At 36.2% G+C, this 13364-nt stretch overlaps 1 protein-coding gene across 4 annotated transcripts in view; it reads left to right on the top strand.

Moving 5' to 3' along the window:
- VCL (vinculin) overlaps window positions 1-13364 on the top strand; it is a 65528-nt gene that overhangs the window by 35980 nt on the left and 16184 nt on the right. For 2 of the 4 annotated variants that reach the window (XM_069796294.1, XM_069796293.1), the window contains exons 7-11: window positions 4874-4964; window positions 6212-6359; window positions 8759-8912; window positions 9943-10118; window positions 11310-11500. In XM_069796294.1, the coding sequence (XP_069652395.1) occupies window positions 4874-4964; window positions 6212-6359; window positions 8759-8912; window positions 9943-10118; window positions 11310-11500 (760 nt within the window). Of the gene's footprint in view, window positions 1-4843; window positions 4965-6211; window positions 6360-8758; window positions 8913-9942; window positions 10119-11309; window positions 11501-13364 lie in introns of all 4 variants that reach the window. The other 2 variants (XM_069796292.1, XM_069796291.1) reach the window with 2 other exon arrangements.

Genomic DNA, 13364 nt, shown 5'->3' with positions numbered 1-13364 from the left:
CATTGATGTAATATAGGCATTAAAATCACTTTGGCCTATATTGTTTGGCACTTGACCCTTAGTTTGCCTTTTGATCTATTTTGTCACTATCACTTCCTTATTATGACTACTTTGTGCATCTTTGTTTTTGTTCTCCTGTTTCTTACCCTTTTCTCACTTTTAGAAGGTAAGCTTTCTTCCACACCCTACACCTCTACCTTGTACTAAAACCAAAAAAGCATGTATGTGGGGTTTTGTGCTGTGTGCAGACTGTGTGCTGTGCAACTTTTTACTTCTGTGCCAGCTGTGACACCATACTTACAAATATACACACGGAAGTTTTAAAAGGATCTTAATAGCTCTGTCTAGCTGTCTGTAGAATTGGCTGTCACTAAGAGAATGGTAACTGCAAGCTGAACTGCATTAAGACTGAGTCTGATTAGAGTTAGCCCAAGGTTAGTCCAAGCACATTCTTGCTGAATGCTTTTGTGTTAACTTATGTTACTAGTTTCTGTAGCTGCAAATAAAGGATCTGGTCATGTAGGAACAAGCTTTCTGCATGCCCAGAAAACTTTATTAAGTCAGGAACTTTGTTGATTCTGTAGTGTTTTACCAGCAGCCTTCCTTAAGTTCAAATGGTTTGTGTTCTTCAGGTCTTGGCCTAAAACTTCAGTTTTGTATGTGCATTTTTTCAATTCAGTTTTATTTTTGGATTTAAGCACTCCTGTATTTTACAAAAGACAAATACAGTTTTACTTTACATGACAAATTTGAAAATTTTTCTGGTAAAGAAAAAAAGACTGTTGCAAGTTACTCCTCTTGCTAGCAAGGCAGATCAACAAAAGATTTTATTAAGAAAATAGTTGATGTATTAGCAGTATATCCAAATAGAAAATATTGTCATTATGTGTAATGCATAAATATGTTTTGTGGACTAGTATAATCAAAGTATCATTCTGTTCTGAGCTGAGATCTTCTTTTTCATTGTATTTTGTTTTTGAATTAAGGTATGCTGACAATTTGGAACTGTAGCACTGGGCATTAACCAAAGTTATGACAAAGAATTTGAGTTGAAAAATGTAGTCAGGTGAAGAAGCAGGCACTAATTTACTAATGGCCACCCATTACAGACCTTTTCCTGTATTTGCATGTATATCTAATGGTTGACTTATTATTTTTCTGGGACAGAGATGGAGGAGTTCTGTAATTCCACTTGAGATTACTGTTGCATGCATTTTGTGCCTGGTGGTCAAGGGAAACAGATTTTCCCCATGCTTTTCTGGAGCAAAGTAAGGTGTGTTTAGGGATGCACAGCCTTGAATTTTTACCTGTGTAGTACATGCTATTATTGATGTTGGAGTTAAATTTATTTTTATTATTCTATCTTGAATTGTTTATACATTGAAGTATCACAAGATCTACCTAGAGATAGTGGAGAATAAGCAAGTATATGGAGCCAGAGTTGCAGGCTTTTTTGTAAACTATGTTGTTGGTCTTTCTAGACTCTGAAATGCATGTTACTGTTACTGGATTGCAGTAATCTCTGCTTGCACCAACACTGGATTTTTTTTTAAATAGTATACTGATTTAGAACTGAAATACTGAGCAAATAATAATCTCTGACAAAATCTTGGGGGGGGGGGGGGAATCTGTATTTATTTCTTCCATTCATAGCTTTGTACCTTTTTTCCCTTGATCTTTTCATTTTACAAAGAGTTTAGCTTTCTCTTGTATATTCTTAGTGTTTACTTTTAAATAAACTTGAAGTAATACTCAATTCAAACATCTTCTATTTCTATAGCAATGGAGGGAGTTAAAAGTTGTGGGAAGCTGAGAAGTATCTAGTGTCGTGCAGGATTGAACCCTGGATGGTGACTAAGCTATCTATTCTGCCAGAAGGCTCGCTTTGCCTATTTCCTTCAACATTGCCTTCTTTGGTAATGAAATGCAGATATTGCTAGACTAGACCACGTTATTGAGTCAGAGGTTGTGTTTTATATTCAACAAGGAATTGTGTAGGATTTATTTTGCTCCTTTTCAAAGCAGTGCCAATACCACCTGCTCCATGAATAATCTCAAAATTCTTGGTAGTGGCAGAAGTGATGCATAAAAGGTATCTTGAAGTGCTCATTTGCTTTAGGAACTGATTTGTAAAAAGCCAACTTAGTCTTTTTTCCCTTCAGACAATGTTGCCTTAGTTGTTTAACTTGATTAACTTGTTTATCTCTTCTGAAAAGGTAATAGTGCTGCTTTTGTTAATGAAATTCCTTTTGCTGACAGGGGAACTGTGGGGAGAGGAGGGAAAGAATCCTTTTTTGCTGATAAAACTACTCTATATGAAACTTTTTTGCAAGATAGCTGTCGGATTTTTTCTTTTCCTGATTGCAACTGGTATTCTGCTACAAGTCCCAAAGAGTAAAACTTTAAACGTACTTAGCTGTTTAGGAAGGAATAAGGCATTTAAACTGCTCCAGAAATCAGGAATATCAAGACACTTTGAAGCAGTAAGACCTTGAGCAAGTTGCATTGTTTTGTTTAAATTGACTATTTCTACTTTTGTCTTCCTGCTTAATGGCCTGAATTGGTGGATAAGTCTAGACATTTCAGGATTGCTACACCTTTGTCACTTGCCAAGTATCTGACACCAGACACAGCTGTGGCAGAAACAAAAGTGCAGTACCAACAAACCTAGTTAAGGATGTGTTCTAATTTCCTATTTAAAAATTACTTGTCTCATTGCAATGAAAACTCCTTATGAGGCTAAAGCTGAGAGACATTCCTTGCTGTGGCAGCGTGAGCTGTGAAGATGGGAAATCTGTGCTTAAGAGCAGTTGTCCTTGAACACTTCGACTGCTACACTAGGATTTTACCAGATTTTTTTTAAATAGGAAAAGGGGACACTATTTTGCAAACATGAGTGCAGAGCCACAGAGGATAGCAAGACTTACACTGCAGAGCAATTCATTTCTATAGCCTTCATATGATAGGACAGATGGATCCTGTTATTGCTTGGGTAGCACTAGTAATTACAAAATCATGAGTGTAAAAGATAAAATACCCTTGATTTTTGTCCCCTGATATAAGACTTTAGATTCGGAGGCTTCTATATAATTTTGCTGAAACTGCAACTCTGCAGGCAGCTGAGACAACACAAAAGCCTGTGTTAGTAAAAAGGGAGGGGCAAAGACAGTTTTCCCAACACTCTCCTTTTCTCAGCCATCCCACACCTATCAACTCATCAACACACTAAGCAACATCTGTTGCCTTTTTAAAAATTTAGTTCTTTGTTTCAAATTATTTCTGGGTAGACAGGCCTGCAGTAGACCATTCATTCCAAACTAAAGGAGCTTCAGCCAATATATAAAACAACAGAAAACTAACACCTACCTTCATAGCTAGTAAGGTTTTTATATACATTTGAATACTTAAGTGATTATTTCCTTCTCTCTTATATATTAAATGCACAATTCTCAACCTATAGAGAAGATGACTTTTAAAAGAATGTGCCTACCTTCCACCCCTAGCTGCATATCCTACCCTTTTGAAGTTGGGTTTTTTTTAAACAGGTCCTGACCTAAGCTCTGATACCCAGTTTCTAGATTTGAGAATGAATCATCCAGGTGAAAATGACTCTGCTTTTGGTGTGCCCTCTCAGGCCGTGATTCAAGGGCCCTTAAAAATATCCTGCAGACTGTTGCATGACCTTTTAGAAAGTTGGTTGCTGAATTTTATAGCACCTTATGAATAGCTGACAGACCAACATGCCTGGAAAAAAATGCCAAAATATTTAGTGAAGTGTCTTTGACACTAAGCATGCAGAATAAACTACTCCACAAAAATGTGGCAGCTTTTTAGTGTTGTCGGGGTATTGCATGCCGTACCAGATACTGATCATTGATGCTAGTAAGCTCCTCTTCATAAGTGTTGGATATGGACAGTCCAATTCAGTTAATAACGCTAGGGCCAGGCTTCTTTTCATCACCTGTATACTAGTCATGGGATGTTAGGTGCATTTCAAATTATTTCCATGACATGTGTGGTAAAAAGCTATTTTGGCTTTTTCCCAACTTTCTACTTAAGGTACTTGTTACTCTTTTCACTGGCTTTCCATTTGTGTAAGATAGAAAACTTCTGGCCTCTAGTGGAGAGATGACACGTGAACAATTAACAGAGCATGCAGAGAAATGAGAACTGGATGGGTTTATCTCCTCTAGTCAAAGAAGTGTTGGATAATAGCAGCATAAAAGTCAAATAAGGACCTTCTCTGATGCTCCTGGCAGAGGAGTTCTGAGTTCAAAATAACCACATGTGAATACATGTGTTTGTCTCCTAAGCCATTTAACTCCATATTTGAGAATTCCAGGAATTAGTTGGCAGTCTATTTTTCTGTAAACAGCAGCTGTTTGACTTTAAGCAGCAGAGCAGGTGAAAAATGCAGATGTGCAGCCTCTTACACTGGAGTGAGTAGTAAAATTCACTGGCCAATTTCCATTTTTGAAAAGTTTACTCTAATCTCGTTGTTACAACTTTCCTATGTGCCCTGATGTACATTAAGGAAAAAAAAAATGGAACTAACTCCAAGATGTGTGCTTATTAGAGTTCTGACTTCAAAAATTAAACCACTAGTAAATAAAGAGTGGAAAAATCACTAAAATTGCATGTATATTTTCTGCATTTTGAGTGAAATGAAAATGTTTGTCTTAATTGGAAAAGAGTGATTATGATCTGCTCGTTTGAAAATGGGGTTTGAGCTGCTTATATGGGTGTGTTTCTGTAAGTAGACTCTGCTTTATAGAACTTCTGTCTGCTTTGGCTGTGTTGACTATTTGTGCTTTGATTTTTTTTTTTTATTTTTTTTTTTGAGAATCATTTTGGTGGTTTCTGTTTTGTAAAGGACACTGAAGCCATGAAAAGAGCTTTAGCCTTAATAGATTCAAAGATGAATCAAGCAAAAGGTTGGCTGAGAGATCCAAATGCACCACCAGGTAATATTTAAAAAAAAAAGAACAGCACAAAGTATTTTGATTTTTAAAGGTCTGAATAATTCTGTTTAAGAAAAAATTGCCTTTAAGCATTTATAACCCATACATAGGGAATCATTCTGAAGGAGCCTGTATTTATTCCTTTCTTTACATACTAGAGATTTAACAAGTTGTGTCTTATGACCTGGACAGCTTTGCTTGTTTTCAGTTGTCTAAATAATATACTCTGTGTAACATGCATGGTTTTCCTTTGCATTCCACTAGTAAAAACAAAAACCCGTAAATTGCATTGAACAGTATTTAACTGCAGTGGTTGCTAACAATTAAAATCCCTCCTCTTGTATTTTCAAATTCGTGTAACGTTAGATTTGCCTAAAAATCTCTTTTAGCATTTCTCTTTCACACTTGACATAAAACTTTTAATATGAAAATCTGCTGTAAATACTGTAACTGCAGTCACCTTTACTTATATAAAGATTTTGCCTTTGTTATGCATCTTTAAAGCAAATAAAACCAGATTGAAGCCTGTTTCATTTGGACTTTGAAAGACCTTATCTGAAAGACTTTCTCTGAAATTGAAGCCAAAATAATAGAGTTGTAAAAGTTGAAGTGAATTGTTGTTATTTGTGGAGCTGCTGCTTACACTACTTCTGACCTCATTCCTTTTGCCACACTCAATTCCAGAAACCTCAAAGTTATTTTCAGAGCCTTCTGTCATTGAGAATGACAATTAATGACACAAACTATTAAAAATTCAGTATCTAAGGATAAATGCAAAGATAATTGTAGATCTTGCTGCAAATCAGATTTTACTGGGTGTGTTACTTATGGGATTAGGGTGGGTTGCAAATAAAAGGAATCTTGTTCTTGCATCTTCTTAGCCAAAATCAAGTCAGATTTGCAACTGGTGTAAGTTAAGGCTACATGAATCTTGCCATGTTGCTCTTTCCCTTCTCAGCCTAAATTACAGATTCTATAATGAAGTATTTATAGAAATTAAGCTACGATAACAGAACGATTAAATGACTTGAAATACACGGCATGTGATGCACATTAAGGTTATGCTATATTGTTTCAGAAATTCTGTCCCATTATAATTATCACAGTTGGTGTATATCTCATAGTTTTTGATAAATGTATTTTCATGCTGAACCTAATGCAGTTAATGTGGTGGGACATGATGAGACTAGCAGTTTACTCATACATGCCAAGGAATGTCTTGTTTGTTTTACTAACTGATTGCATCTTAGGGGATGCTGGTGAGCAAGCAATAAGGCAGATCCTTGACGAAGCTGGAAAAGCAGGAGAACTGTGTGCAGGCAAAGAACGCAGAGAGATTCTGGGAACATGCAAAACGCTGGGCCAGATGACTGATCAACTGGCTGATCTCCGAGCTAGGTAAATCTGTTACTTCTAATGGTCAGTTTTCCAGTAGTATTAAACCAGATTTTCTGACTTGCAGTTGTGTCATTTCCTAACCTGTCAGAGAGCAGGCCAGTGGCTGTATTTTGCCTGTTTTACTTCAGTCTCTTCTGATAAGAATAGTATGTTTTAATATGTGAAACCTTAATTATTTAACATGATGAGCAAAACTGCTCAAGTAGATAATTCAGAGTTTGTTTAATGTCAAACACATAACCTTCCTCCAAATTAGGCAGAAATGAAATTTTAAACTGTACTGTTTAAGTCTGTTCTCCTAAGAGGATATACCCCAATGGACTATAAGATACATGAATATTCTAGTTTTTAGGTGTTTATTGGGATGCTAGACCACAAGCAGTAGTTGTTGACGTTTCAGTCACTGATTAAATTCTGCTGAACTTCATGTGCATTTCTTGCTTAGTTTTATTTAACGAGAGCCCTTTATCAGTTTTCTGCCTTCTCATTAGAAATTGGCCTTTTGAATTTAAGGGGTTTTGGTTTTAGGTAGCAGATGAGTCTCTTTAAATTTACTGTATTTTTTTGATGTTAGATACTATGGCCTTTTGTTCTTTTGCCAGAAAGTAGGAAGTATGATATTCCTTTGTGAAGGCATAAAGATGATGCACTAAGAAATACCTGTTCCATGTAGTTTAAACACTATAACCCAGTTTTCTTGGAGTATAAGGAATTTTTCAGCTTCTTATCAATGTAGTAAATTGTTAAGCTAGAGTGCTTTAACATTGGTTTCTTTATTTTATTGTAACACTCTTCCCCACCCCCCAAAAATACCACACCCAGAAACCCTAGAAAGCTATTCATAGTGATCCATTAGGGATACAGGTAATGGTTTCATGGTATAAAATTTTCTCCTAAATGTTAATGTGTCTTTCAAATTGTCAGAAAAAGCAATGCAAATTAGGAGTTTATGTCAAAAAAACCCAAACAAAACCAACAAAAAACTTTTAGGTAAAATAAGTGCCTCTTCTGACTTAAGGCCCTAGTGAAGTGCAGGAAGTGAGCAAATTCAAATTAATTGGAGAACTGTGTTTTGTGTTACCTTAAGAACAAAGTACCTGCCATCACTTTAAATCCATAGACTGCTATGCTCTGAAGTGTTGCAATGATACGTACACGAGCTTGGAATAGTTCTATAACTTATTTCCCTGAAGAGTTGCTACTTTGCAATATGAAGGCTAAAAAGGCCAAAATTCAGAAATTGTTATATTGTCATTAAAGTGATGCATATTAGCTATAATGGTGGTAGTGGATGAGAAGCTGGTTTTAGTTTATCTTCATTGGGATTTCCAGCTGATTGACCTGAAAGAATGCAAGAGCTTCTTTGTAATGGTTTTTTCAGTGTTAGAAATTAGGCTAAACTCTTACTCTTCTTGTAAAGCAGCGGCTGCTGTCAGCTTTGTATTGTGTGAAATTTTTGGAGGTGAGGTAGAGGAAGAGACAGGACTAAGATTTACTAACAAACGGTTCATTTAGATGTTGGTTTAATACGTAAATAACTTCAACTCAGCCTGTGAGAAATAAGGTAAAAAGAAACATAACTTGAGACTCTGGCTTGACTGTGTAAATACACCTCAGCATCTCAGTAGCATGCTTGTCATCCTTCCACTTACTATGGTCTTTTTAAAGTGAGTAGTTTGATAAAGTTAGCATGCTCAAAAAGCTTTCCAGTAGTCAGATTATTTTGAAATGGAGTGTGAGATGTCTTATGCAAAACTAATGTTCTCAGGCATATGTATTTGAAGTAATCCTTCTATCCAACTTTTAACTCCTCAGCATTTGAACAAACAGTGGTAGTGCTGCAAATTTTCTACAGCCCTGTAAATTTGTATTACTAGCACCCTTTTCACCACTTTGAAGAGTCTTACCAATAGCCCATAACCTTTAATCTACTTTGTTGACATGATTGAGGCAACTAAGACATCTTATTTTCACTTACCTAAGTGAAGACAGCAAGTCTGTATGGTGAGACATAACTCCTGCAGGTTCTGACTGACCTGCAGCAATCTGTAAATGAGGAGATAACAGGCCTTGCCCTGGGTACTTTAATGGAACTCTGTATCCTCAAATAGCCTTACTTTGTGACACTTAAAAAAATGTTTGTTCTACTGAGCATGCTAAATGTTAAATTCTGGAAAGGGGAAAATATGCTCTTAGTTTTAAACTTTTCTTGTTGTGGTGTTCCTCCTCAGTTATTTTTGCTTTTCCAGGGTGAGGGGAAAAAAATATCTGATTAAATACTGTATCTCTTGCAATAATTGTTGGGAATGCTCATAAACAGTTTTTGTTGCCTCTTCATTAGAAAAGAGCTTTGTTTAATCCTGAGCTGAATCTGTGATGCTCTTTTTTGTCTTGGGCAGAGGACAGGGTGCTACACCCATGGCTATGCAGAAAGCACAGCAGGTGTCACAAGGTCTGGATTTGCTCACTGCAAAAGTGGAGAATGCAGCTCGCAAATTGGAGGCTATGACAAACTCTAAGCAGGCAATTGCCAAGAAGATTGATGCTGCTCAGGTACCACTAATGGTATAATAAATACTTAGAACATGATTACGTTACTGCTGTTAGAGCTTGTTATACTGAACTATTGTAGTTGTTTCCAAACACAACACAGTTATTCATTAGAAAGAACATATGGGGGATACTTGCTTTTACAAAGAAAAATCTTAAATTCAGTAATTTACAGGGTGCTGTGAGTTTTGCTGTAGCTTATGACACTTTTAAAATAATTTTCTTAGTATTGCTAAACATTTCAAGTATGAAATTAGAATGAAGGAACACCCTAAATCTGGACATAAACTGATCTTACTAAAGAAAAGAGTAGGGGAGTTTCAGACTGCACGGATCTATCTCTGGGTAAAACCAGAGCCTTTTTACCCCTCTGCGTAAAAACAGAGCCTTTCCTTGGGCTCTGTTTTGGGAGTGGAGTTCAGTTAGAACTTCGTATTCATGACAAAAGCAAAACAGTGTTCATGAAACTACTTTTAGTTGATCTTTTATTTTTGTAACTTTTAATCTTCCTCAGTGGTCAGCCTATTAGTGATGATGATGGTCATCAAATAATGAACATTCTATATATACCTTATCTAAATGTGTGTGTATAGAATTATATATATGGATAAATATACATTAATATTATGTATATTTTTTGAATGAAATAATAATGAGACTTTTTAGGAAGAGCTCTGTAAAGAGTGCCACACTGTGCACAAGAGCATCTGTTTTCTTTTTTTTTTTGAAAGTCAGATGATGAGTCTCTAAAGCCACTAGTTAAATTTTACTTCTGAAAATACTGTTGGCAAATGTTGGGGGGAGAATGTAAAATCTTTGGGTAGATTTCATCTAGTTCAATATCTTTTTCAAAACAGAAAATCTGCTACACAATAGAACAACTTCATGGTATCTAATAAACAGAAATTGCTTTTGAAAAGTATTTTCTGTTAAATACAGATTGAAAGCTGTATTGGTATTTCTTTCTGTTTAAAAATCTCTGTAGAAATAGTATTACTGTTTATCTTGACTCATACACAACTTTTCTATTAAGAATTGGCTTGCAGATCCTAATGGGGGCAGTGAAGGAGAAGAACATATTCGGGGGATTATGGCTGAAGCAAGGAAAGTTGCAGAATTATGTGAGGAGCCTAAAGAAAGAGATGATATCCTTCGTTCCTTGGGGGAGATCTCTGCTTTGACAGCTAAGCTGTCAGATCTGCGACGACAGTATGTACTAGTTTTATCATCATTAATTTATTTGAATGACTTCCATTTGCAGTTCAAAGTACTGAGCAAAATCAGAATATTGATGATTAATTGGGGAATATATTTTCCTCCAAGAACTGGGAATTGGCATCTTATACTTCTGAGTTTCAATCCTGCATTTAGTAAAAATTGAATGCGAGGAATTGCTCAGTTCCGGTGTGGGGGGCGCTAAATTTTTAACATCCTTTACAAAAATTTAATTTATAAAATATGGTATTCTTTTTAATGTGTCAGTCTAATGATTTCTATCCCAAAGTCCAACTTGTACTATCTTCCTCAAAAACCCCCAAAACAAAATAAACAAACCCCCCCCCCAACCCAAAACAAACTAGGGTTGTATTACCTAGAAAATAATTTTGCTGCTGCTATGGAATATTTGACAGGCAAACTGAAGCCAAAAGTGAACTGTCAAAACACTTCAAAGGAATGAGATAATGTGAAATTCAAGTTTGTTTATAAAGACAAATGTCATCACTGTTTTTTGCTAAGCTGTTTATTAAATGGCAAGGTAGAATGTCTACCCTTCAGCCAGTGTCAGTGTTCTAAGCTGTAACTGCAAACTGTATAAAAAATAAGACTTTCAGAAATTATATTTCTATATCAGTTTTGTGAAGAGGGTGCTTGAGAATGGAAGTGGAGGAAGTTATTGTATAAACTGTGATCTTCATCAATGGCTAGTTGCAATATGGAGACAAATACATTTCTCTCTTCATTAGACACTTTAATCAAGTTTTTCTTGAGACTTATCTACAGCAGATCTTAATGTGCTACCTTTTTTCAAGTTTATATATAGCCTTGGGTCTGTTGCTGCTTACTTTTCTGCTTGTAATCTGTGTGGCATTATTGTGGTTGCTCATAAAACAGCCATGCGTATGGGAGATAAAAGTCATACATCAGTATTATCAATGACAGTACCATGCCTTCCCCAACCTCAGTGCTGTGTTGAACATAACATAATATCCAGGTACCACAGCAGAGAAGTGTGAGGTGGGGATTTATGGGTGACAGATCTGCACTATTTGCTCTGAGACTCCAGTGTCAAATTTAACCTTATTTAAAAAGATGAAGTATCTTTTGTTGTGTCTTCCTGCTGAATTTGGGACTAGCTGTAAATGATCTTTGTATGACTATACTTTTTTTTTTAATACTTAGTGGAAAAGGTGACTCTCCTGAGGCCCGTGCGTTGGCTAAGCAAATAGCGACATCACTTCAGAATTTGCAGTCCAAAACAAACAGGGCTGTAGCAAACACTAGGCCAGTTAAAGCAGCTGTCCATTTGGAAGGCAAGATTGAGCAAGCTCAAAGGTGGATAGACAATCCTACAGTTGCTGATCGGGGAGTAGGTGAGTGTTTCTGTGTGCTCTTCCCCCCAGAGTTTTATGGTTAAACTCGTTAGTAATTTTTATGACTGAAACTACTGCTCCCGAGATGCTGAGCTTGTGTGAAATCTCTTCACTGATGTGGAGACCTGCAGTTTGTGGCTGGAGGTTTAGAGCCAAGTCCTGGCTGTGATATTATTGAATCAAGCTGGCCCATGATTCTCTTTGTCTTCTTGAAAGAACAGCTTTGATGAAGGATAGGAGAACGTGTGCTGTAGAGTAGACAAACTTTAGACTACTCCTTGCTCTTATTATCATGCCAATATAGTATCTTGAATTTGAATTTATATCTACTCCAGCAAATTGAGTCCTTCAGAGAGGAGAAAAACATTCATAAATCTGACCTAAAAATATAATTTCTTGTATGATTTCTGGGTTACCTAAGGAGAATGCTACTTAATCAGAGAGAAAGGTGATCTGAGAATCCAAGCATGCTATCGACGAGCATATAATTATAGTTCAGGCCTTGCTCTACTGAGAGATTATTGTAAACCATTTCTGAATTTCTTGTTTAACTTCTTCTGAAGCTATTGCAAGTAGGTGGATGAAGCTTGAAAACTGAATTCAGTAGTTTTTTCCATAGCAGTTAAGTCTGAGCAGTGCAACTGATAATGATGAATGGAAACATGCCTTATAAGAAGCAGTATAACTGCAAACCTTTAATTTCTTTCTCACACCTTTCCCTGTGTGTCAAGATAACTTCTGTTGTGTGTATAACCATTCCTTGAATTAAAGATTTAGTGATGTTGATAGCTTGGACACTTCCAAAGTGCAAATTTATATGCAATATTTTAAACAGAATAGCGGAGTTCCATGTTTTGACATTTTCTGATGAGCAAATTGTGCACAGGATGAGATGACTAAGGCGGCAGTAGGTAGGTCTTTTGCAGTAGATGGTAGGTAGGCAGTAGATGGTTTTCAGCCACTGCCAAAACTTCCTAATCGTGATGTTTCTCTTGAACACAATAACCTGTGAGGCAGTTGGCTCAAAAAAGCACAAACCCTAAACTTAATTTTTATTATTTTTAGTTGAAAAGAAACAAAAGTAACTTGAAAAGAAACAAAGGTAACTTAAATCCCACTTGAAGCCTGTATGTGCATAGTTAATCATGAGGCCTGTATACATACTCAAAGCTTGCTGAAGGAACTGAAGCTTCTCAACACAGGCTATATACTACAGAATTTAATCAATTGATGGAGCAATACAGATGACAAAAATGTGTGTAGAGATGCAAGGTGTTGCATGTCCTGTAACTAATGTTTCTAGTTTAATAAAAAAATTCTGTAGCTTGAAGTCATTGTACAATTTTTTAAAATTTAAATGTCTTTCACTTGCATAGGCACTTGGCAGGTTGCTTGTAGGAAAGGAGTATTAAGACTATAAATCGGGTATGTGCTCTCTTCAGTCTGGACAGCACTTCTGGTAGAAATTGGCCTAATATTTTCAGTGCTACAATAATGTGAAAATACTTTAGTGTTCTCTGCAGTATCCACCATGTGAGAAATAACTTTGTGTTTGCAGTTATCCCAGGGTTGTGCTTCAACATGAACTGAATTTTGAAGTAACAAGGCAGAAAGTGTATTTTATTTTATAAACACATGAGCTGCTTCAGTAGTGTTAGCTGCTACAAATATTTACATGCAGTCATATTATGAATTATCCTAGTTAAGTAATGGCTAAAGTAATTGTAATTGGCAGGTACAAACTAGGCAAGATGTTTTGAAATACTAAACTGGTATGTGAAGTATACTTGCTTGGCTGCACTTATGCAAAACAACAATTAAAAAACATCCTGGAACATTCCAACAGCAGCAAACTTAGCTACAC

Source organism: Haliaeetus albicilla, chromosome 11 (genome assembly GCF_947461875.1).
Source record: "Haliaeetus albicilla chromosome 11, bHalAlb1.1, whole genome shotgun sequence".
NCBI lineage: Eukaryota > Metazoa > Chordata > Aves > Accipitriformes > Accipitridae > Haliaeetus > Haliaeetus albicilla.
This window is presented reverse-complemented; position numbering and strand designations above follow the sequence as displayed.